The following is a 26,510-nucleotide window of genomic DNA, read 5'->3' as shown; positions in this document are numbered from 1 at the left end:
CTATCTAGAGAGCGATCACCGTTTCCGCCAAGCCCGTAGACGTCAGCTTCATTGATAGAGCAATCGTCAGTGTCGGAGACGGAGCCGTAAACGCCCAGAGTGTGAAGAGTGTCCGGGTTGGAGTCGAAAGCTTTGAGAGTGTAGAGGGTGCAGCGAGGTGCCGTTGAGAGTGTATGGAGTGCGGAGGGAGTAGACAGTTGTAGTCAAGTGAGCAAGACTGCAGAATAAGCCGCGATTGAGGGGGAAATACTGCAGCGTAAGCCGCGGCTTCAAGCCTTCAACAGAGGGCGTGTCTTCAGAGGCCAGCACCAGCATGAAGAGTCATGCTGCCGTGGAGAGCTTGTCTGCAGCAGTAGTTTAATTGTTTTGAGCGGCGTTGTAGAGCGGGCCTCAGTAGCTTGTTGATTAAACTTGTAACAGGTACCATGGTGCCGGTGTCGTAGCCATCTGAAAGCGCCCTCTGTAGAAGGCCTGAGTGGAGAGGTTATTAGGTGTTGGAGAAAAGAGTAAAGGGGAAAGAGAAAGAGAAATAGGGAAGCAGAGGGTGATGGCGGTGAAGGTGGGCGCTAGAGGCGGAAGCGGGCGCTAGCAGCATAGCCATGTGGTATTGTACTGCGAGCGCTGGGGGAGGAAGGAAAGAGGGCAAAGCAAGCGCAGCAATGAGGCAAGCGAGCGCAAGGGAAGAAGGTGTGTAGTGAGAGCACGTGCAATTACTTTAGGGGTGTAGAGGGAGATGTCGAGCGAGATTGTGTGGAGAGATGGCGAGAAGGTGTGTAGGGGGAGATGGTTGGTAGGGCAGTATAAAGGACGCGTCAAAAAACGGTAAGCAAAGGCTAGGAGTCGTTGCCAAAGTCTTGAGCAAGGCGGACAGAGCCGTAAAAACAGCCTTAAAAGCCTAGGAAAAAGGATTAATAAGTACAAGTGTTTTAAAATAAGAGTGGGTTCTTGTCGAGAATTAAAGAGAAAGGGGAGAATGGCAAGCGCTCCACTGGACATCATAGAGGAACAAGGGAGGATTCTCTAAACCAAAGTTTGATAACGTTTATCTAAGAACATAGTGAGTGAGACTTGCACACAAAAAGGGTGTGGGGGGGGGAAGGGGGGAGAAAAGGAAAAAGGTTGTCGGGACAGTGGGGGTGGGGTGGTAGTAGACACCAATTTTTTACACCAAACGCATTTTGCTTAGATTAGCTCATCACTCGTGCAAAACATTGGTGTAGGGAGGGGATATAAATAGGAGGACATGGTTCAAAAACCTGTAAAGGGTACTGTAATCAAGGAGGAGATATGGTCAGGTTTAAAGTTTGGGTTACCTCTATAAAAAAATATGAGGAGGTACTAAGAAGAAGGAAAAGGGTGTATCAAAAAACTTAGAGGCTGATTTAATGGATGTACAAAAAAGTAGGCTAATTTTACAGATACAGAAATTGGAGGCTAGTTAAAGGTATGAGGTGGTACGAAAAGAGGGAGGGGGGGGGGAGAGGTTGTCACGCGACACGGGAGAGTGAAATATATTGATAATAAACAAAGAATATACAGAGTATGTAAAGTAAACAAATGGAAATAAAGAGTCTGTATGGATACAAAGTAATCATTACAAGAAGAGCATAGCTCGTTTCATAACCTCCCGACCACCCCCGAGCTATCTCAATCACACTCTCACTCTCACTCTTAATTTCAATCTTGTGCACAATCTCAATCTCAATCACACTCTCACTCTCAATCTTGATCTCTTGATGACAACAACGATCATAATTGAAATTGCAACACGATCACAATCCCAATATCATGACACTCTGCATCGTCTACAAAATAGCCAAAAGAACATACTCGTGCAACCAAATCAATATGGTAATCAAATTCAAAACATCATTTTGTACCATCATAAAAGATTATAATCACTTCTTGATTGGATCAAACAAAAGAGATATTACCTGTGTATATCTGCTTATAAGCTAATCTGTTGCTGCTTGTAGGTTACCCTGTTGCTGCTGGCAATTTGTTTTTGTCATAACTTGATCAAACAAACTCAGAACATAGACTTCCAGGTACTCAAAACGACGAGAACAGGTCTGGTCTATAAGATTGCGCGAACAAAATTGCAAAAAACGTCTTTCTTTGGCTGAAAACTCTACTTTTAAGTCGCGACTCTTAAAAACACTATTTTTGAATCTCCACTTTTTCAACTTATTTTAAATCTACCCATGCATTTTAAGCTAAAACACATAAATATAACACATTGATACTAATAAAAATCTCAGTTTTAATTACGTTTTTATTATACTGTTCATAGACAAACTATCTGTTGTTCATTAATCTTTATGAAATATGTCTTTGGTGTAGTATTTGAAAAGAAGAGAGTATATTTTCTCTCTTAATATCTTAAACTCATTCATATCATCTGAAGCCTGAAGGTGAAAGAGTACCCTCTTCTCTGTCAAAACCACCACAATGGAGCCATCACATATTCATCCCCATAATATGCCTCTTGCAAGGGACTAAATGAATGGTCTGCGTGCTTGCTGCCCACCATGAAAAGCGTTTCACCATGTTTTGAGAGCGAAATGTTTCGAGCATTGAAATGTTTCGCTCCATCAGGTAACACCCATGCCATTTCAATGGCAAGATACTCTCATCCTTTCTACTTTTTCTACTTTTAAGGCTTCCCAAAATCCATCTATGCATGTTTCAGTATCATGTTTCGCTGTGCTCTGTCATAAGGCTGAAATGTTTCATTTTCGAACAACACCTCTGGAGGGTGAACTCTTATCATAAGACTAGAACCATTCATAGTGGAACAACATGTTTTGTGGGTGAAACACTTCGGCCTTGAAATGTTCGACGGAGAAACTGCTACGATGGACATGAGGGTTCCCAAGGCTTTAGTTTTCTTACATCAAACTACCACCTCAAGCATCTTCCATCCTTCATTGTCCATTCTCAGGGCCTGAATACTTTTAGCATCATCATGCATGCCAACAGCTGCATAAAGATCAGCCATCAGCAGATAAGCTGCGGTATTCTCTCTATCGAACTGTATTGCATGCTCAAATGCCCATCTCCCCACATTCACATCTCTCCATTTTCGACAAGCACCCAGAAGGATTGACCAGACCTCCAGATTATCAGAAAATGGCATCTTCTGAATCACTCCAACTGCCTTGTCAATGTGTCCAGAACGCCCGAAAAGATCGACCATGCAAGCGTAGTGCTCCACGTCCAGCTTGATGCTATACTTCTTACTCAGAAGTGTAAAATACAGGTGGCCATCATGTACTCGTCCCGAGTGACTACAAGCATTAAGCAAACTAGAAAATATGACTGCATCCGGAAAGAGGCCCTCTTGCTGCATCTGTTTGAGACAAGTCACAGCTTGTTCACACTGGCCCTGTTGAGCATATCCCATAATTAAGGCCGACCACGTGCTAATATCCCGCAACGGAAGCTCATCTAGCACTTTCTGTGCTTGTGCAAGAGCACCACACTTGGCATACATATCCACTAAAGCAGTGTCAAGAAGAAAATTGCTTCCCAGCAAACCTCGTCTAGCAATCTCATCATGAATTTGCTTCCCCTTTGCAACCGCTCCTAGAGCACCACAGGCCTTTAAGATGGAAGTAAAGGTTACTTCGTTGGGAGCAAGTCCCCCGTCTTGCATCTGTTCAAAAGTTTTCAATGCTTGCTCGCCCTGACCCTGTTGAGCATATCCTTCTATAAGTGTTGACCACGACGTGACATCCAGGTGAGGAAGATTCTCAAAGACTTGTTGTGCTTTTACAAGGACTCCACACTTGGCATACATATCCACCAAGGCAGTACCAAGCACAAAATCATTGGCCAACAATCCTTGTCTCGAAATCTCATTATGAATACAGTCACCCTTGTCTTTTTCCCCCATGTCACCACATGCTTTCAAGATGCAGGCAAAGGTCTTTGCATCAGGAAAAAGGCCCTCAGACTGCATTTGCTCATAGCATGCATATCCTTGCACGGCCTCCCCCTGTTGAGCATATCCTGTGATTAAAGCAGACCACGTGATAACATTCCGCGAAGAAAGATTCTGAAAAACTTGCCAAGCTTTTGCAGGAGCGCCGCATTTAGCATACATGTCTACAAGTGCGGTTCCAAGCATGACGTCATTTTCCAGCAATTCCTGATGAACGACTTCGTCGTGAACTCTCTCCCCTTGTCAGCTGCTCCTATAGAGCCATAGGCTTTCAATATGGAAGTAAAGGTCACCGCATCTGGAGACAGGCTTGCACGTTGCATCTTCTCGAAGCAATCCACCACCTCCTTGCCCAGCCCTTGCTGGGCGTATGCAGAGATAAGGGCGGTCCAAGAGAACAAATTCCTGCTTATATGTAACTCATGCAATTCTTTTGCTTTGGAAAGTGCCCCACATTTTGCATACATGGTGACTAAAGCATCTGAGCACTTCTCAAGCAAACCCATCTGCGTGATGTCATCGTGTACTCTAGTGCCTTTGCGCAGATCTTTGTTCTTGGCACAATTCCGCAATATGGGGAGAAAAGCAGTAGCATCTGGTGGAATTGTGTGATCGTTACAACGGTTGCCATCTTGAGCAAATCCATTCCTTGCAAGCTCTTCATCGAGCCAAGAAGGGGTGAACCAACTATCGAGACACAGAGATTCCATGGTGATGACGTGTTCGAAAGAAGGGGAAGAGGCAGGACCTCTGTGTAGAGAGCCCTTGACATCGCCATTCTTCCGAGTTCCTGGCTTTCTCAAGAGCTACCTTCTCGATGCCTTCAGATGTCTTGAGCTTGTTCTCTTCCATCATTCCGAGGTACCATAGCTGGCCGTGAGTTCCTGCCATCATTCCTTCCAAGGCGCGCGCGCACTCGCGCGAAAGCCTGATAGAATATGCCTCTCTCTCTCTCTCTCTCTCTCTCTCTCTCTCTCTCGAATAACAGGTCTTGAGTTCTACTCCTCGTCGGCTAGATCTTTAAGGTCTCTTGGGATGGTTTCCTACGACGTTAAAACTTTCTTCTTCTTCTTCTTCTCTCTCTCTCTCTTGTCATTGATTCAAAAATAAAAATTCTTTTAAAACATATTAAGTGCATAACGTTACTCGTTCAACTCTGAACTTATTAGCTGGAATTTTTACAGATTCCGATTCATCTACTCCCAGCAAGGGGCTCAGGAAGCAAAACAGCAGACCCCATCCACACAGCAAAATCGAACCGGGACCCCGATCAGCAGTATCACGGAGACGAAATATGATCTAACCATCTCGCCACTCCGGGCTTGGTGACTTCCTGCCGAACAAATAATTATAAGATAAAAATCAAGTTTCTGTTGTGTTTCCTCCTTGAGACCCGCATCCCCCTCCCTTTTCTTTATCTTACGCCTTCCCCCGTTGCCTGCGTGTCGGCCTCCTCTCCTCCTCCTTGCCTCGGATTTCCGGCTCATGAGTGCAACAACACCAACGCTATCGCTAATCGTATGAACTGAGAGAGAGAGAGAGAGAGAGAGAGAGAGAGAGAGAGAGAATCCGTTCAGATTCTCCTCTCCAGTTTTTTTTGGAATGTGTACGACATACGTGAAGGGTGAGTTTAGGAAATGAAAAGACAGATGAAGATGGAAAGGCAAAAGACGAATGAAGGTGGAAAGTCAAAAGACAAATGAAGATGAAAAGTCAAAAGACCTTTTGTGTCCATATAAATAGGTGTTTCTCTGCTCTTTCATTTTTCCTTTAGCGTTTTCTACTAAGTTCTCTTTAGCGTTTTCCTCTCTCTCTCTCTCTCTCTCGCTCTCTCGCGCGCGCGCGCTCTCAATGTTGTATTCATCTTTCTTAGGTAATATTGTTGCATATCTATGTGCTTCGTCATTGCTTGTCGTTAAGTGGTGTAGATTAATGCATTGTTTTTCTTGTTTCTGAGTGGAATCTTTGAATTAGTAGCACCTTTTAATTTCTTTGAAGCCATTAGGAATACCTTTTCATTTTTAAGAGCGGTGGTCAACGTGATGGCAAATGTTTGTCTAATAGTGTTTAGAGAATGCAACGAGCTACCACTTATCATTGACCCATAGGTCCAAGTTAGATGTGACCATAAAATGATAACATCTCACACACAAATTGGAAAGTTGGATTGCTTGAGGGAACGCGACAGTCAACACGATGGTAGAAGTAAATTTCATTAAAGACATATATACTTTACAATAAAATTGAACTTCCCACAAGCTTCATGTACTTCTTGATGTTAACCAAGGAAGAAGAATCCTTCATGGAGAGTATCCATTCACCTCCATTGGAGTGCTCACAGGTTTGCAACCCATCATCCCAAATTCTCTTAGAATTTCACTTGCATACTTTTGTTGAGAGATGAAGATGCCCTTTGTGGATTGTCAAACCTCGATCCTAATGTAAAAGTTTCAAAACTTTCCTTTCATACTCGGAGCCCAAATTCTTTCGAGTTTGTTGAATGAGCTCTTCATGATCATGTGTCATGCTCTTGGTTATTGCTTTAGGCCATATAAAGCCTTTTTCAATTTGCAAACCTTTTCTTCTGAATGGGGTGACTCAAACCCTTGTAGATGCTCTACATAAATCTCCTCCTTGAGAAGTCCATTCAAAAAGAAGGACACAACATTCATTTGGAAACAAACGAAGAAAAGATAGCAACAAGAATAAGTAAAAGTCAAATAGTGATCATGCGAGCTCTGAGGAAAAAGGTTTCACTCACATCAAACCCTTCAATGTGTGAAATAAGCTTATGCTATTAACCTTGCTTTCTTCTTTTCTAATGAGCCATTAGCTTTGTGTTTGACTTTGTAAACCCATTTGGTGCTCATGACCTTCTTCTTTGGTGGTCCGCTTTGGATCAGCCATGGCCTCTTTGACATAGGTTGGCTCCTTTATAGAGCCCACAATTTCAGTCATTAGAGTCATGTTGATGATGTGTTTGAAGGCTCAGTTTTTCTCCTCTATTCTCTTTGACCTTCGCAAACCATCCTCTTCTTCGCGAGGATTATGAACATGAGGATTTCGTTCATCAAAGAGCTATCAAGCCCACTTTGGTAGTGGCTTCTCCAACAATTCTACAATATTTTTTTGATGAGAAAGTGGACAAACTTGGTTTATACGATGAATATTGTGGCCCTTCTTCAAAGACCACATTGTGATTAGTGAATATCTTCTTTGTCTCTCGATCATAGATTTTGTATGTCTTAGACTCTTTACTATATCTTAGAAATACACACTTCTTGCTTTTGGTATATGAATTTGTCCTTTTGAAATCAAGTACCTATGCATACTACACGCTTATGCCACACTTTAAATTTTTCAAAAGCTTCAGACCTCTCTCGAATGAAACACACCCACATATTTCTACTAAATTATGGACTAACATCAACAAATACAAATATTCACTCAAAGAAGAAGGAGACATTTTACCATAGAAGATCCACAAGTACCAACTCTAGAGGAGACTGAGCTCGATTACTAGTCTCTCATAGAAATTCCTTCCTTTTTTCCTTGCCATCATGCAAGCCTCACATACTTCATTTATGTTTGAGATTTAGGGCATGTGTGCAACCATCCCAGATCTCTTTTAACACAACAATACTTAGGTGAACAAATCTCTCATGTTATAACTAAGCTGTACCTTTTTCTGTAATTACTATAAATGCAAAAATATCGTGAAGATTGTTGCATCTTACTCACTTTCCCATTGTATTTCCTTGAGCATCCAAGATTTCTATTGTAGTTTTTTTGAAAAAAAATTAAGACCGTGATCAGTGACCACTGTTATAGAATTGATATTTTATTATCTATTGCAGCTGAAATGTGGCAAGAGCATCAACAGATAATGGATTATGCAGAAGGATGTTACATTTTATGTATATTTGATTATTCAAGTGCTCCTTGTGAGCTTTGGCCAATTATGTCCGGCCGGCCAGTTTGTACTCACTTTGACCATTCAAGAATCTATAAATTAAATACGTGCAAGAGGGAAATGGTCACTCTTGCACGGGGGGAGATTGCACCCAGTGTCCGTCTCATTCTTCTCTCCTTTCTTCTCTTCTCTCTCGTCGTGCCAGGCGTAGCACTCCTCTCTAGGAGGTGCGCCTGCACATGTTCTCTTCCTCTCTCTCATTCGTTGTCTCTCTCTGTTCGCGTATATCGTTGATTATGTACCAGGTAAGCATATTTGTGTGTTTCATGGATTGCAATATATTGTATTTTAGTATTTTGCAGGGGCGCCATGCCTTCCGCTTGTAGCAGTGGTATCAGAGCATAGGCTACGCTCCAATTGGAGACTCAAACATTAACAAGCCGCAGCTAAGTATTTTGCTTTCTTATGTTTGTAGATTCCACTAATTGCGTCAATTTATAGTAATCTATGTTGGATGCATGATCTAATTAGTGATTTATTTTTGGAATTAAAGAGATTCCTTATTTGTTTTCATGATATAGTGATTGTTAGTGTTATTTTGTATATAATTAAACATAATAATAATATGGATTAAACTAGATTATAGAGAGATACTGAACGAAAAAAAAAACTATAGTAATTTCCTTAGATTCGAGGGAGAAGATAACTAAAATTGTAAGAAGAAGAAGAAGGAATTAGGAGAATTATGATGATCAATTGGCTTTAAGTTCTTTCCGACGAGTCTTGAAAACTCAACGCTAGGAAGGATGATTAATCCTTAGTCGTGTATAATACACTTGCTTATATGTTTGTAGACTACATAGCATGTGAGATAATCGGGGGATATTTAAAGTAAACCCCAATGCTCTCTATTGCCGAGAGGAAGGGGATGGCGAGGGGAGGGTGAGTAAGCAACAGGACCAGGAGAGGTCGACCTGGAGAGGTCTTGGATCATTGACGCCACCTGCGTCATCAAGGGCCGTTGATGAGGTGACGGAGAGAATCATGCCATGGCATGTGTCCGCAGAGAAAGTGTCCGCAGAGAAACTAGGTGCTCCTTGATGTGCTTGAACTCGCATGAGCTCCCGGTCACACACTTCTATTGTCCACTCCTGGTGCACCATGATTACACCCACCTTGGGGATTGTACCCACCTTGGAAATTACCCAGGAGGCGTGCTGCAATGGTCGTTGGATTAGTCAAACAAAGCTTTGTGTAGATATGCAAGCCCCCTTGCAGCGCCGAGTGCACATACACACAACTCAATCTCTCTCTCTCTCTCTTGCATGGATCCTGCTGTAAATCACTTCCAACCATAGCCTGCCTCTCCTTCTCTCAGTTGTGCCGCCATCTGACTGACTCTTCCTCTCCCCTCATGACTACACACATGAACACTACATTGCTTCTCTATTTGTAACTACCACTCTCGCTTCCCTGCAATAACCCTAGACCACTCACTTCAAAGCGCCAGGCAACCCTCAGCAACACTCTCTCTCTCTCTCTCTCTCTCTCTCTCTCTCTCTCTCTCTCTCTCTCTCTCTCTCTCTCTCTCTCTCTCTCTCTCTCTCTCTCCCCTACTCGTTTGCAAGGGACACCGTCTCTTTCTCCCTCTCCCTTTAGTTGGCAGCCACCCTTTTGGTGGTATACCACCCACCAACCCACTGCAACGTTCTGTGCCACCATCTCTCTTTCTCGTTTTCTCTCTCTACCCCTCGTCGTTGCAGAACAGTTGCGCACACACTGACTCCAACCACCACCAACTTGCATAACGACCCCGCGCACATACACACAGTTTCAGCCGCCAGTTCCCTCACAACGTACCATATCTTTTGCATGACGGCGCCAACTGCATATACCACCAGTTTCCACCAACCTTTGGGTCTGCATGGCGTCAACCCACCACCCAGAAATCTGTGGTGCCTGTAGTTCTATGGTGCCGCCGATCTACCTTGTGGCGCACACAATCTCTCTCTACCTCACCACAGCCGCCAACTCACTCTCTCCCTCTTGCATGGCAGCGGACAGAGATCCTGTGTCTTCCCTAGCCTTGCCATGCATTGGGCGCCCTCTTTTACTGCCCATAGTGAGCGACTGGAAACCAACCCTAGCCGCCAACCTTCATCCACGAGAGGTGCCCTCCCTTTATCTGTGGGGTGCTAACTCTCCCATGCACCACTCTCTCACGTTCGCTTCCTCAGTGGTACATACCCACATATGGCACGTCTCTCTCTCTCTCTCTCTCTCTCTATCTATCTCTCTCTCTCTCTCTCTCTCTCTCTCTCTCTCTCTCTCTCTCTCTCTCTCTCTCTCTCTCTCTCTCTCTCTCTCTCTCTCTCTCTCTCTCTCTTCCCTCTCGTACTGTAACAAACTCCCATGCGCACTCCTCTCTCCCATCACCACCATGCCTTGTCTATCTCTCATCTCTCCCTTTTTGATACCTTCAGAGCATGGTATGCCATCTGCTCCTTCACAAAGGCCTCCGCTGCACCATCGTGATACAACTTGAAGGTTTTGATAGCAAGAGGCACTCCAATGGCAGCCTTACCTTCAAGCACATTACTATATCTTCTCACTCCTGTGACATGACCTGTAAGACCAATATCTTTCCTGCTATATGCAGGCAGCTTGTGGAACCTCTCAGACGTGAAGACATCAAGACGTGGAAATTCGATATCTCAAGATTGCTTCTACCAAGACATACAAGAGTGCAGCAAGAGGAGTGGATCCAATTTTAACCACAAGAGGATATTCCAAGGTCTTCATAGTAGCATTTGCAGCTCTTTAAATATATATATATATATATATATATATATATATATATATATATATAAAATAATATGATTGTAATTGCTCACAAAGCCATACTTTGTCTCATCTAAAACCATATCACCAAACATCTGATGAATAGTGTCTGTGACCTTTTGACCTTCTTGGGGTTATTGAGGGCATTCTCAAGTTCCTCATTGTCCTCCATGTGAAATTGCCAGTTGCCCTTTTTCCTTCACCGTTCCCAAACACACGTACACACATACGGGTCTATCACATACCTCCTGCGCAACAGAGGTATCTAAAAGCACGATGTCTGTGCAACTGTATTTTCTTCCGCTTCCTGCACCCATAAACTTCAAGGAAATGTTCAAAAGATCAGCTAGAAAATCTATAGTGATAATAAATCCTCCAATGCATGGCGAATGTTTGTCCCGTCGGATGCAGGCCAAAGCGGTGCAAAGCGCTCCAGCGGAGAAAAATATGATAGTTGTTCATCATCCAAGGAAACCATCAATGCCCTAGCACCTTCCCAAAATCCAGGCCATCTCTCAAACGAAGACACCATTTGGGGAGAGACGGCCTGAATGCACGAGCGTGAAAACCGTTGGGAGACTCGAGGACGTATTTCCTTTTTGACTCAAATGTAATTTTGGCCTTTGAAGGTGTTTAATGTAACATTCTATTTCATTTCGTTTCTCCTCTTTCCCCCTCGTCTGTTGCATCTGACACCTCCACGGCCGAGGCCCCCCCCCGTCATAATTGCATTGACGATATGTCCCATCGACGATTACAATGCGACTAGATATTGACGACTGGTACAAATTTGCGGTGGGTAACAACACTAATTACGACAGAGAGTATTTGGAACACAACTACGAAATGATATGTTGGAGACGACTACAATCAAACTTCATAAAGTGATCATAAGACTTAGGTTTATATAACTCTAATATCTTCAATGAATTCCATCACACTATTTGCAGAGATTTTATTTTACTTATAATCTATGGATTTTTATGGCTTGATTTGCATGATCTTTCTTCGGTACGTAGCACAATATTTTAAATCCTTTGTGCTACCTAGCAATGTTGTTAGCATTTTATTTTCAGTTGATTAATGTTTTAATTAGCACAAGCTGGTACAAAATGTTTTATGCTCATACTCCTACTGCCAGCTTGCTCGGTGACCACTTTTTGGAACTTCATCTAATTCCGGCTAGGCTATATTGCATGCTCTTTTGTGATTCCTTCTGTCGACTGCGGTTGTCAAATGTCCCGCATTCTTCATTCGGGACTTGAAATTTGTAGGACTTACCAAATTGTGAAGATTTTATGGGTTTCGCTCCTCTTCAAATGGCTCATTATTTAATGCACAATAGCACTGCTCAACCCCCATACCTTTATTCGGTTTATCGTAATTTACAGAAAATTAAAATTATCTGTGTTGCTTAACTTTAATCAAATGATTTTTATTATAATCTTCAATTGTTTTTGTTACATTTCTCTACCTCATATAAGGATTCACAAAAACCGATGCAGACCATAATGCGAGGACATCAGATAAGTTATCTTTTAACTTTATTTTGCAACTTCATTCTTACGGCTTTTGTACTCATCTTCTCACTATATTTTATCTAGTTTTATGATACCCCCTACTCTGTTATCGATCCAATATCTATCCTCACCTAAACCTTACTACCTCCTGATTGATTATACTAACTCTATCATACAAGATTGTGCCACGCTCCTAGTTATGTTTACTGATACCATTCCAAGAGACAACACAACTCTCTTGACACACATAATCAAGTAGCCACTCTGGATCCTGCTAGTATGTACCTCGAATACGTCACTCCTCTTTTCTTTGCATTGTATTTGTCTCTGCATTGTATTTAAGCTGAATACTCAAACATTGCGAAGATTATGCCCTCTAATTGAATTCAAAGGAATTTTTGTGAGAAAATTTTGTTGAGATGCTTTGTCAATAAGCTATGCAGCTACTCATATGAGCTACAATACTCTGGGATAGTGCACAACAATTTGTAAGTGCTTTGATATACTGCATTGTGATGTCAACAACATAGTAATTTTTTTATTTTTATTTTTTTAAAATTTTTTTTCCTTTACGTCTTGCTTAGTCCATTGGTCACGCACACACAGATTCGCCGCTCTAGGCAGTGTGTAGATACTCATCTCGGTGCAGATCCGCAGATTTAGGCAGCACAATAATAAACTTATGATCTATAATTTTTAAACAATACCCAATGGAGATCCGCCGATTTAGGCAGCATTAGTGCAGATTCGCCGATTTAGGCAACACGTTTTATTGGTGCAGACTCGTCAGATGAGGCAACACCGAGCACAAAATCATGCTGCAGTGGCTGGCCACCACTGCAACTGGTATGATTTTGTTACTCGGGTACATAATGAAAGTGATTTGGATTTGGACTTATAGTGTGGAATTGGAATTGGATTGGGATTTGGTATCTGGTGATTATTATGGCAGTGTTTATGTGATGAGATTTGACATTATGAGATTGATGATGAGTGTGACCAATGATATCCTGATTCATCAGGGTATGACATATACTGCTTATTCTAGTGGTATGGGACACTAGAATAGGTAGTATGTGGATGACGGCAGGCATAAGCAATGTTGTCTAATTTTATGGGATTTTTATACTATTTGATACAGATTTCTAATCATTGTTTTTGGCAAGTATTGTTTGCAGATTTTTATCTTCGCAACTGAGGATAGTTGCTTTCCAACGGAGAGGTATGTTATAGAATTGATATTTTATTATCTATTGCAGCTGACATGTGGCAAGATCATCAACAGATAATGGATTATGCAGAAGGATGTTACATTTTATGTATATTTGATTATTCAAGTGCTCTTTGTGAGCTTTGGCCAATTATGTCCGGCCGGCCAGTTTGTACTCACTTTGACCATTCAAGAATCTATAAATTAAATACGTGCAAGAGGGAAATGGTCACTCTTGCACGGGGGGAGATTGCACCCAGTGTCCGTCTCATTCTTCTCTCCTTTCTTCTCTTCTCTCTCGTCGTGCCAGGCGTAGCACTCCTCTCTAGGAGGTGCGCCTGCACATGTTCTCTTCCTCTCTCTCATTCGTTGTCTCTCTCTGTTCGCGTATATCGTTGATTATGTACCAGGTAAGCATATTTGTGTGTTCATGGATTGCAATATATTGTATTTTAGTATTTTGCAGGGGCGCCATGCCTTCCGCTTGTAGCAACCACAACAATTGAGAGCAGATTCTTCTTGATTTCTGGCACGTACAACACATCAGAGAGTTTCTGAGTTTCACTTGTAGCTGTTAAAAAAGAAAGTATCCCAGATTCTTCTACCGAACATTTCGCATTATTCTCAAAAATTACATTGATGGGTTCCTATAGAGGCTTCAAGGAACTCTACCAATCTTTCTTACTAGTCACGTGTGGGGATGCTCCACTATCTAGAATCCAAGGACCATTAACAAACAGAATGTATACTAATGAGCATACCTCTTTAATGGTGGCCCAAAATTCAAGCTCTACCTCAACATTGTTGGTGGATTCTCTTGCCGTCTAAGATGCTTTTATGGTTTCACTCTTCTCATATGATTTCGGGATGCTTTCTTTAACATCATGACCTTTCATGTCACAATTAAAACACTACTTGTAAATTTCTTCTTCTTGGGCTTTGTCTTAGAGACATTTGATGTACTCCCCTTTTCTTTGGCACGGTTGTGAGAGCAACATCACTCACCCCCCTGCACCCCCCAGTTCCTGAATTGTAGCTCCTCTTCAAGCAACATTTCACTCAAATTTCAAATGTAAGAGGGGCTGGATGAGCCTCAATAAGTATCATAACAAGACCACCATATTTGGCTAGACGTATGAAAAAGTAGCACTAAGCTAAATCTTCAGGAGAAATAGCCACACCAACAATAGCTAATTGATCTTGGAGATCCTTAATTTCCTTGATATAGACCTCCATCTTCTCTTTGTCAGTCAGTTTCTTAACAATAAGTTGATTTTTTAAATTTTGAATCCTACTGTGATTATGCTCCTTATATGGTAGAGCCGATATGCTCCAAGATTCATGTGATTTAGTGGTATATTGAATCAAAGTGAGAATAGAATCACTTACACACATGACCGTGGTGGACAATGCATCTGCATTCCTTAACTTCCAAGCACGTAGAAGAGTAACATGTGGAGGAGTTAAAAGCCTTGGATTTTTTGGATCAATTGTCGTAGCACGCTCCAAGTTAGCACCATTTTTTCCCAACAGCATATCTAGAAATTCATACAAATCCAAAATTGCAGGTTTTTGAATTTCCACATAGTGTATTTGATTCCATCAAGCTGTGGATACCAACATGATGAGAGGGTTGATTTTGCAAGGTAATACAAGTACTTCTCGTTCAATTTTAGCTACAAGCACTTAATGCTCTAGTACCATGCAAGATGTAGAACAAAACAAAATCTTATGGCAAGGAGAGTATAGAGGGATATGATGCAAAGTAGATCAGTGGCAAATCAAAATTTAAATTAGAAATATTACAAAGTGATGGCGTCATCTACCCATGGGCTCTCAAGGTAGAGCTTAGATGGTGATATAGACAACTAGAGCTAGTAGGCAAGAATATAAAAGACTGGTTATTCTTTAATAGGGATGCCATGGCTCATGGAGATGGCCTTCGTATATAGTGATATAGGTGGGCGGTAGATAAGTGTGCGTGTGTGTGGCATGTGTTGTATTGACTATGCCAAGCCACTATCCGCGGCCACCAACCATTGGCCATTGAACACCGGACTTCAACTAACATTCACAACCACCGGCCATCGGCCACAACCCACCACCCATGGACCACTGGCCAAAGTACTAATAACCCAGTATGGCATGGGATATTTATTCAAAAGTTTTCTCGTGGGCACTGCCCCCAAACCCTTTCCATCTAGGAGGACTAAAGTTGGGCTATTGAAGTTTCTCTATACCATCCACAATCACAAATAAAGACCTCATCCACGTCTAAGCTGGAATCCACCAAATACATGTGCATTATTCATATAGGGGCCTTACAAAATGTGCAATATATATATGGTGGGGAAAACTAACAAGTGGGCATTTCAAGTATACTAACAGCGGTGAGAGAGAGAGAGAGAAGGGTGCTTCGAGAGGAGGAAATTGATAAAGAAAGCGGGATTTTTGCTATTCTATGAAGAACAGAAACAATGTGTGGCATGATGGTGGATTGGACAAGCAACGATGATGGATCGACAAATACATATGCAACGGTGGAGAGATTTCTACTTCAGATCTTGTGTGTACTCGGAAGTCACTAAAATCAGCCATACAAGTGACATAAGCGACTCACACACTATGACGAACTATGCTCTCCACTAACTAGTCTACAACTAACTAAGTGTGTATTCTCTACTATCTCAAAATGAAAAAGAAGAAGTGAGTGCAACCATGACTGGAGATGCTTGATGTGTATATGAGTGTGTGGGCTTGTTTATTCTATACATTTGGTATCACAACAAGGTTGGAGTGAAGATTTGAGCATTCCAAATTCCGGCGATGCAAAAAGAGTGAACTCGTTTATGGTAGACTGCACAACATTAGTTCAGTTTTTTTAATCATATCTCTCATTTAGAGTGTTTGATTGATTCATGGTTTGGCTCTATAGAAAAACTACTTTGAATGCTACATTTTTTCAAAAGAAATCTACAACAAATCTTTATTTTTTTCAGCTTCAAAACATCAACTGAAAAGAGCTATTTTTTGCATATAGTTTTGCCCTAAATTGCTTGGTTGGCATCCGATAAGTAAAGAATGGCTAATGTAAAGTGTACGTAGCAAGTTGTGAACTTTTATGAATAAAATCCAAGATGTGTGTGCAGATCTAAGAGGTTGGAGAAATATTTTTTTCCACTTGAAGCTTATATATGAAGTTGTTGCTTATTGCACATACTTGCATAGAGATTGTGGAAGCAAAGAGACTTGCCTATGCATCATGCATTGATGGTATTTGTGGCTTGAACTATTTGAAGAAAGTATGGTTGATTCGTCTTTACAAACAACCCAAATTGTTGGTGAAAAGCTCACAAAAGACAACTACCATGTATGGACTGTCAGGCCAAGGGCCAAACCAATGGGATCACAGACTCGCGGCCAGGGGCCAGCTGCCAGTGGGAACGGGTTCAGGCAGGCTAGAAGCCTATAAAAGGGAGGTTGGCAGATGGACCGGGTCTGGCACTCCATTGGTTTGAGATTGGTATCAGAGCTTCAGGCTATCTTTAGAACTGAGGCACGTTTTTACTTTTGCTGCATGTTGCATGCAACCTCAAAGGGAAGAGGAAGACGAAGCCGAGGCCGTGGCATGCAGGAGCTCCAAGCCGAGAAGGGAAAAATTTTTGAATTGTGCAGAACTTCCCGAAGTTGGGCTTGGTTGAAGCGCAAGGGCAAGCTGAGAACAACTCGTCATAGTAGCGACATCAAATTCCTAAAAATTTGAGTGCTACTTGCTCCTTCTTGCATCGTGCAGGTCAGCAGGTTCTGTTGCAGTTCGAATTTGTTTAAAAAAAAAAATCCCTTCACATTGGCCAACCCTAGTGGCCTTGGTAAAGGGTGGTGCCCGCACAGAGTTGGCCGAAGCGCTTCCTCTATCTTCTATGGCTCTCTTCCTCAACTCCATGGCCGTCTACAAGCACTCATTGCTGTGATTATTGTGCGTTCAGCATTCCGAACCTGTTGCAAACCAGGTTTTGAAGCTTGGACAAACTCCAACTTGGTCACCAAGCTTCAACCGATTTGGTGGTTGCATACAATGCAAGCCACCTCGGCAGTGACTATACATTGATTTGTGTTTTCAACTTCCTCATCGGCTGCCTAAATTGTCGGCAACTTTCAAGTTTATTTGGTGTATTGCATACGACGCAAACCAGACTATTGGCAACTCGAATTTGCTCCGTGCTTTTGAGTGAATCATCCACTGCAGTTTTGCTCGTTGTTGTCAAGCTGGTAGTGGTCTTGGATTGAACTTCGCTTTCGAAGTCTGCATTCTTTCTTCTCAAAGGCGTAATTATACGGTTCCTTATCGCATACGGCTACGAGCTCGTTGGAATTCAGGTACGTCCACAGCATGGATTCGGACATAGATATGCATCATGCATTCGATTTCGAGTAGTCCGCACACGTTTCGTCTGCCGATGCCACGCGGACGGTTCCTCTCACGAAGGGTAATCGTGCCACAATGGTGACAGACGATGCGTATGAGTTGCTGAGATTTCCATGCATTGCAAACACGCATGACTGTGCTTGAAACGATTTTTTCACAATTAAATCAGAATGTCACAACATTATCCGATTTGATTAAGTTGCATATGCGGCAGCAGGCAACGGGCCTTGCTGGTCAGCAAAATCAAGAGCACGGTTCCACACCAGGCGAAGGGCCAGGTGCCGGGCAAGGCCCTTCTCTGGGACCGCTGCACTCTCTGACCCAAAAAGAGGTGGATGATTTGTTGAAAAATACAAAGCCACCAATTTTTTGGGGAGAAGAGCGTGAGCGAAACAAGGACACCGTGAATATTTTTCTCAGTAAGTGGGATGGTATTCATGACCTTAGACGTACCCCGGATGCAGCCAAGGCACTGCAGACAAGTCTGACTTTGGACATCAATGCCTACAAATGGTGGATGCCCTTCTTGGTGGATGTCTCTCAAGGAGAAGGGCATCCTACCACAGACTTAGGTAGCTTTTGAGACTGTCTTCAGGAAGGAATTTCTACCTACTAATGAAAAGGATAGAAGTTGGACCGCCTGGGACAAATGTTCTATGCGTCAGCATAAAACATTATTGGAATATATTTCCCATTATCGGGATGTGATCCTCAAGCTGGAAGGGATGGACACCTTTCAGCAGGTACGTGGGTTCATCCGTGGGTTAAATCCCGAGCTTAAGAAGCACGTTAAAACCCAGGATCCACAAACACTTGAGGAAGCAATAGTGCAAGCTCACATCCATGATGATCCCGATGATCGGGCATTGCATAGTTCGCATGTGCATGACACTACACCTGTTTCAACATGTCCACAGCATGTGTATCATAAAAGAAAATTTGCATCTGCTGCATCAGAGACCTCCAAAAAGCCCAAGGGGTCTAGAGGTCCTCTCTCAACCGAAGAGTTTGAGAAAGCCAAAAAAGAAAAGTTGTACTTTAAATGTTTGGGAACTGGACATAGCAAAAAGGATTGTCCCAAGGGAAAATCTGTTGCTCAAGACAAGGGGAAGGAAAAAGCAATGCACATGGTGCAGCTTTTACCTCTTGAATCCTCTTCCCAGTTTGCTAATGTGGAAGTAACACACACCGAGGCGGTGCATGAGTGCTCTATTGCGGCCTCCATGTGGCAGCAAACTTTCGGACCACATGAGTTGGTGCATATGCATGGCTCTATCCAAGGGCACAGGGTGCGGATCTTGGTAGACGATGGTGCGTTGCACTATTTCATCATTTATAAATTGGTGAAACGACTCAAATTGCCCCAAACCCCGAGCTCCCATCGCTACAAGGTAGCAATGATTAACGGCCATGATGCTGAGATATGGGAAACTCAGGTGAAAGATGTACCTCTGGAAATTCTAGGATATCGTACCTCTTTGGATTTCCAAGTCATGAATATGGAGAGGGCAGATGTGGTTCTTAGTCGTGAATGGTTGCATAGTTTAGGATCATCACTTAGACGTAGCCATGAGCATAATAGTCTAATGTTCGAATCCAATGGTGTGCACGTGCTGCTGTTGGGGGAGAAGGATGTACCTTCCTCACCACTTATTTGTACAGCTGAGCTTATGAAGCTCTCTTCTGATGATGCAATAGAAGAAATATTTTTGTGTTACTCACTGTGCCATTTTATTTCCAATGTGGATGATGTTTCTAATGTTGATAATGTTTTGAATAAAACTTCCTCAACGCCGCATTCTTCTGTCTCTCCTCTTCCAGCTATGCCTACTAATTCAAAACTAGCAAATGTTGCTAATGAATTAAAGGAACTTTTAAGGGAATTCAAGGCTGTTTTCCTAGCTGATTTACCACCAGGGCTACCGTCGACACGTTCTGTGCAACATGGCATAGACGTGGTTGCAGGCAGTAAGCCAGTGAGTAAACCACCTTACAGAATGAGTCATTCTGAGGCTGCTGAGGTGGAATGTCAGCTTGCTGACTATCTCAGTAGAGGGTTTATTCAACCAAGTTCTTCACCATGGGCCTCTCCCATTCTCTTGGTGAAGAAAAAGGATGGTAGTATGCGCATGTGCATAGATTACCGTGGATTAAATGCAGTTACTGTTAAGAACAAGTACCCATTGCCACGAGTGGATGAGCTGTTTGATAAACTCACCCACGCTCGTATATTTTCAAAGATTGATTTAAGATCTGGGTATCATCAAGTACGCATCAGGCTTGCGGATATACCCAAAACAGTGTTCCGAACAAGGTTTGGACATTATGAGTTTTTGGTGATGCCCTTTGGGTTAACCAATGCTCCAGCTACGTTCATTACACTCATGGATAGTGTCTCGAGACCGTACTTGGAAAAGTTTGTTATCGTTTTCCTCGATGACATTCTTGTATATAGTGCCTCTGAGGAAGAGAACTTAGCACATTTGAAACAAGTGTTTCATTTGCTACGCCAAAATCAATTATATGCCAAGGAATCCAAATGTGATTTCCTCAAAGAGGAAATTCACTACTTGGGGCATGTTATTTCGGCTGCAGGGTTACACATGGATCAATCCAAGGTGGATGCCATTCGGAGGTGGACCTCTCCCAAAAATGTGAAAGAGCTCCAGATTTTTTTAGGCTTTGCAGGTTTTTATCGTCGATTCGTTAAAAACTATGCCCATATTGCTGTTCCCATGACAGATCAGCTGAAAGCCAAGGGCTAAACCTTTCAGTGGGGATTAGAACAACAGCATAGTTTTGACAAACTTAAGGACACATTAGCCACAACTCCTGTTTTGGCTATTGTGGATCCTTTAAAGCCATTCGTTTTGGAAACGGATGCTAGTAATCGTGCGATTGGAGCAATCCTTCTGCAGGAGGGAAGGCCAATTGCATTTGAAAGCAAGAAGTGGATTCAGCACAGCAAAATTTCTCTGCTTACGAACGAGAGCTCTATGCAATAGTGTTTGCTTTAAGGACATGGCGACATTATTTGTATGGTGCACAGTTCGAGATTGTGTTTGACCATGAAAGCATCAAGTGGTTCATACAACAAAGTGATTTGAAGGGTCGCAAGGCCAGGTGTGCTGAGATTCTTCGGGAGTATGATGCCAATCTACGATATCGCAAAGGGCGGTACAATGTCGTGGCTGATGCTCTCAGCCGAATGCCAAAGATCAACTCTCTCCTTTTCACGGAATTGCGGAGTGAGTTTTTGGAATCTCTCAAAGGTAAGTGAGAGCATGATACTGCATAATCCAAGGTGTGGAGCTATGTTAGAAGGAGGGATCCTTCTCACTCCAATGTTGGTAGTGGTTTTGTTTCCTCCACACCCAGTTCTCGTCTTTCAAGTGATGAACTGCAGAGATGGAAGAATTTTTCCATAGATGATGGGTACCTACTCCACAAGGGGAGAGTGTGTGTACCGACGGACGCGGACATTTGGCGCCAAATTCTCTATGAATGTCACGATATTCCAAGTGCAGTGCACTCGAGAATTAAGAAAACTTATGCACTCGTAAGACGACAATTTTACTGGCCAGGTTTGCATGGGTATGTTCAAGACTATATCTTGTATTGCCAAAAATGTCAAGTTAATAAAGCAGAGCGCCTGAAAGTAGGAGGACTCTTACATCCTTTAGAGATTCCCAATGGTAAATGGGAAAGTATCTCCATGGATTTTATTGTGGGTTTACCAACCACTATTCGAGGACATGACTCGGTATGGGTGGTCGTAGATCGATTGACTAAACTTTGTCGGTTTATTCCAACCAAGTCAACCATTAAGACTCCAGAATTAGCTAAGTTATTTGTGGACAATCTTTACAGGTTGTATGGATTGCCAAAACATTGTGAGTCTTTCTCGTCAAAATTTTCGACAAGCACAGGTCGGTATAAGAAGTATGCTGATGAGAAACGTCGGCAAGTTACCTTCACGGAAGGGGAAGAGGTATTTTGGCATGTGCCAGAGCATTCAGAAAGTTTGAAGACTGGGCCTACACCCAAATTATCTCCACGTTATTGTGGGCCATTCAAGATACTCAAGCGAGTTGGTGATAGGGCCTACAAACTTTAGTTACCTGCACACTCTCGTGTCCATCCGGTATTTCATGTAAGTCGTTTACGTAAACTCTTGCATGGGGACGACAATGTTATCGGCCAGCAGATATTGGTTGATTTCACTGAACCTCCCATTCAACTGCATGAACCTGAACGCATTTTAGATTTTCATGAACTACGTACTCGTCAACATGTACGTAGTCAAGCTTTAGTCAAGTGGAAAGATCAACCTGAGGAAGGTGCCACTTGGGAAAACATTAGTGTTCTTAAGAAGAAATTCCCCACTTTTGTTTTTGAGGATGAAAACGCTTCTCCAAGGGGGGAGTAATGTCAGGCCAAGGGCCAAACCAATGGGTTCACGGACTCGGCCAGGGGCCGGCTGCCACCACCAGTGGGAACGGGTTCAGGCAGGCTGGCAGCCTATAAAAGGGAGGTTGGGCGGATGGACCGGGTCTGGTAGTCCATTGGTTTGAGATGGACATATCGGATGGAGAACTTCTTCATGGGCAAAGGTGTATGGGATTTTCTCACACATGAAGATGTATACCCGGAATTGTCGCTGGATCATTCCAAAGAGGAAAAGAATGTGTACAAATTTTGGATTGATAAATCACAAAAAGTGTTACATTGGATCTCCATATGTGTTTTGGAAAGCTTAATACATTGTATCAAGAAGACTAGTACACCGATGGATGCTTGGAATTTTATACATAAGATGTATAGTACAAGTGTTGAGACGCATAAGATTCAATTGAAGTAAAGGTTGGATGGAGTATGGAGAGAAAGCCGTATAATAATAAAATAGGTGGATGTACTCACTTCTTCTTCTTGATTGAATATCAGATATAAGTGATAGAAGGTCTACAAGTAGTTATGCATTCACATTTGGAAGTGTCATTATTAGCTAGAGTAGTAAGAAGCAACCTACAGTTGCATTGTCAAGCACATAAGCGAAGTATAGAGGAGCATCCCAATCCGCATCGGTAAATCCATACACACATCCTTCTACATTCTTCTAATAGAACAATCCATACTTACATGTTGTTTTCACATAAGAGGTGGTGCCCTTATGCAAAGAGATGGAATTGCAACTATTGTGGTAGATATAAACATTTTGAAAGAGATTGTTATCATAGATAAAATGAAATGTGTCGCATTAGAAGTCATGGTAGAGCACAATACTCTTGTTTTGTTGAAAGAGGTGGCTATAGTGGTGCGTATGGTGGTAATTCACATGGTCATTAAGCGACATGTTCTTAGAAGCATGTCCAAACCGGCAAGCGATAGAAGTTGGTATGTTGATTTTGGATGCACTAATCATATGACTTGTTATGGAGAATGGTTTAATGGAAAGCAACCTATGTCTAATGAGGAGTATGTGGCTACGGGAGTTGACATTATGCATGCAATTACACATGTAGATAATTTACATTGATAACAGAGAGTGGTATGAAAAATACTTTAGGAGATGTGTTGCATGTACTGACTATTTATAAAAGTCTTATTTCTATTGGACAAATGGCTGATCAAAACATGCATGTTACATTCATATAAATTTGGCTACTATAACACGTCTAAACTTGAATTATGCGGCTGGTGTGGTTTCATAGTTTATGAAAAATCCATGTAAGAGTCATTTGGATGTTTCTCGAAGGATTTTGAGGTATGTGAAAACAACATGTAGCTATGGGCTATTCTATAAGAATAATGTAGAAGGATATGTGTATGGATTTACTGACGCCCATTGGGCTAGAAATGTAAGTGATAGAAGGTCTACTACAAGTGGTTATGCATTCACATTCGGAAGTGTAGTTGTTAGTTGGCGTAGTAAGAAGCAACCTGCTGATTGCATTGTCAAGCACATAAGCGGAGTATAGAGGAGCATCCATAGCTACATGTAAAGCAATGTGGTTGAAGAATTTGTTGTATGACTTGGGAGTTGAAGTGGATGGCAAGGTTGTGATTTATTGTGACAATATGAGTAGCACGATGTTGGCAAAATAATCCGATTTATCATGCATGCACAAAATATATTGAGGTACATTATCGTTATGTACGCGAGAAGGTGATTGATGGTGAGATTGAGTTGGTTCATGTAGAGACGAATGATCAAGTTGTGAATATCTTTACAAAGGCGCTTGGAAGAGAGAAGTTTTCATACTTCAGAGAAGCATCGGGTGTGCATGATATGCAAGCTCATTATGAGCTTGAGGGGGAGAAATGAAGAACGAAAACAATGTGATCCATGATGGTCGATTCGACAAGCAACGGTGATGGATTGACAAATATATATGCTACGATGGAGAGATTTCTACTTCGTTTCTTGTGTGTACTTGAAAGTCACTAAAATTAGTCATACAAGTAATATAAGTGACTCACACACTATGACTAACTATATTCTCCAGTAACTAGTCTACTACTAAGAGTGTGTATTCTCTACTATCTTAATGAAGAAGAAGAAGTGAGTGCATCCATGCATTGAGATTCTTGGGTGTGTGTATGAGTGTGTGGGTTTGCTTATTCTCTACACTTTATATGTGTATATTTTTCATCACACAAAAGAGACCCCACAAATAACAATATTCTACATTCATAGAAGTAGTGAATATACATTTTTCATTAGTTCATCTGTTGATTTTATTGGTGCGGTTTCGGGCCTTGATTGTGGACCTAGTTGTCCCATGTCTTTGTTAGGAAATAGAGGGACACAGAGGCAAAGAAGAAGTTGAGTTTGAAATGGTGCTTTTGGCCTTCAGATCTCACAAATCTATAATTGGTAGGCAGTAGTCATATTTGATTTTAAGCACTTTAAAAAAACATATGTAGTTTGTAAACATAAAAAATTTTGGAAGTTTAAATTGGTTTCTAAGCTTGGACAAAATTATTGTTTTATAATGCATTTGTGATTGATTTTCAAATACCCAAAAAAATCATTTTGAATGGTCATTGCTTCATTTTAAAAAAAGCCTTAAGGCGTTAAGAGAGAGGCCAATCAAGATGTATTAAATTCATGAGACATATATTCCCCACCTCAATTTGAACAGAGGGTGCCCATAGTAATTTTGAGACATTTTCAGCCATACCTAGAAATTGAAGCACATAAACACTTTGGACTTTGCTTTAAGCGGATACACCCATGCATGCCTATAGTAATCATCAATGAAAGTTACAAAGTAAAGGTAACTGCCCATGGATGGAATTTGCATGGGCCCACAAACATCACTATGCACAAGCTGCAAGCTGCATGTGGCCTTAACTGAACCATCCTTTGGAAACTTCGAACGCTGCATCTTACCCAAAATAGTGTCTTCACAAACATGTTTGACAAATGCTTCAAGAGGCTGAAAAAAGAAGAAACCATATCAAATTTTTGCGAGTCCTACCGAATGGCGAGCGAATATTTTCAAGCAAGGCAATAATCGAGCAAGTTTCTCCCAAACAAGCTCAAGGGATTCAATTGCACAAAATTAGCCATACAATAGGATTTTTAATTACATTCTATGAGAACCACGAAGCCAAGATTTAATTGGCCACTTTTAGATGAAGATTTGGATGTTGCACCAACTATTGTGTCATCAACAAATATTCCACATGAAATCAATCATTGTCTAGACATGCATATGCAAGGCCTTGAGTCTTGAAAACTCTAATCAAATTCACTAACATAGTTGGGAAAGACATGCCCCTCAAGTTTTAACTACATCGAGGTACCTACCTATTGTCACTCGAATGCTACATGGATTCCATTGAAAGAAATCCCATCAACATACCCTCTGTCAGGATGTGGAAAAATTTAAATGGACAAGAATCTTCTATCGTCACAAAAGTCACCTTGTGTATCAGATGAGGGAAAACTTTGATTTTTGTGTAACAACATCGCTTTGTACAATTCACTAATGTAGTTGAGAAGAGCTATTGATTTGGGGCCCCATATGCCATTACACAACGTCTATGCCCCCGCTTGCCTCCTCTCTTTGTAGGAGATCCTATAGACCACGACTCTCACAATCGACCAACCACATGTGAAACGAACACATGTATACACTAATTTTTTGGAAAAACACACGTACCTTCAACGTTTTTAATCTCCCTCTCTTTGGGCTATTGTGATGCTATGCATGCTCATGACCTATTGACACGGCTCGTTATTGAACCCGCCCAAGCATCAACCACCTATCACCATGGTTCCCCACCTTTGTGGATATCACAACCCACTTGCTGACCCACTCACTTTGTAGCCTCTAATGTCAAACCCACTATTGTATCTTAGCCATGCCCACCGTCCCCGTGTTATCAACGGCCTTTGAGATACTAGCCATGACTCCCCAACTTCACAGACTGCTCATGTGACTAGTTGACCCCACTTGCCTGATGGCCTTATCCCATACAGCGCCTCTCTCTGGTGGTAGTCTCTTGCTCTGCCTCATCAAAACAAACTAATAGGGTCGAAAGTGGTTGTTAGGCGCGCGCGCGGGGGGGAGAGAGAGAGAGAGAGAGAGAGAGAGAGAGAGAGAGAGAGAGAGAGAGAGAGAGAGAGAGAGAGAGAGAGAGAT

The 26,510-nt window shown here is 42.0% G+C and overlaps 1 protein-coding gene and 1 pseudogene across 1 annotated transcript; both read right to left on the bottom strand.

Moving 5' to 3' along the window:
- Positions 1–2,290: 2,290 nt before the first annotated feature.
- Positions 2,291–4,132, bottom strand: LOC147450839 (pentatricopeptide repeat-containing protein At2g33680 pseudogene; annotated as a pseudogene).
- On the bottom strand, positions 4,111–4,656 carry LOC147450838 (putative pentatricopeptide repeat-containing protein At3g49142). Its single transcript, XM_086519848.1, has one exon. The coding sequence runs from the start codon at positions 4,654–4,656 to the stop codon at positions 4,111–4,113; it is 546 nt and encodes a 181-aa protein (XP_086375974.1).
- Between the last annotated feature and the right edge of the window lie 21,854 nt (positions 4,657–26,510).

The sequence above is a fragment of the Adiantum capillus-veneris genome, chromosome 9 (genome assembly GCF_014529385.1).
Source record: "Adiantum capillus-veneris isolate H3 chromosome 9, ASM1452938v2, whole genome shotgun sequence".
NCBI classification, from domain to species: Eukaryota; Viridiplantae; Streptophyta; class Polypodiopsida; order Polypodiales; family Pteridaceae; genus Adiantum; species Adiantum capillus-veneris.
Note: the sequence above shows the minus strand (reverse complement) of the source record. Positions and strands in the feature narration are given on the sequence as shown.

Bases quoted from the DNA above. Each gene is read 5' to 3' on its own strand.
- LOC147450838 (XM_086519848.1), bottom strand. From the start codon at position 4,656: ATGGAATCTCTGTGTCTCGATAGTTGGTTCACCCCTTCTTGGCTCGAT.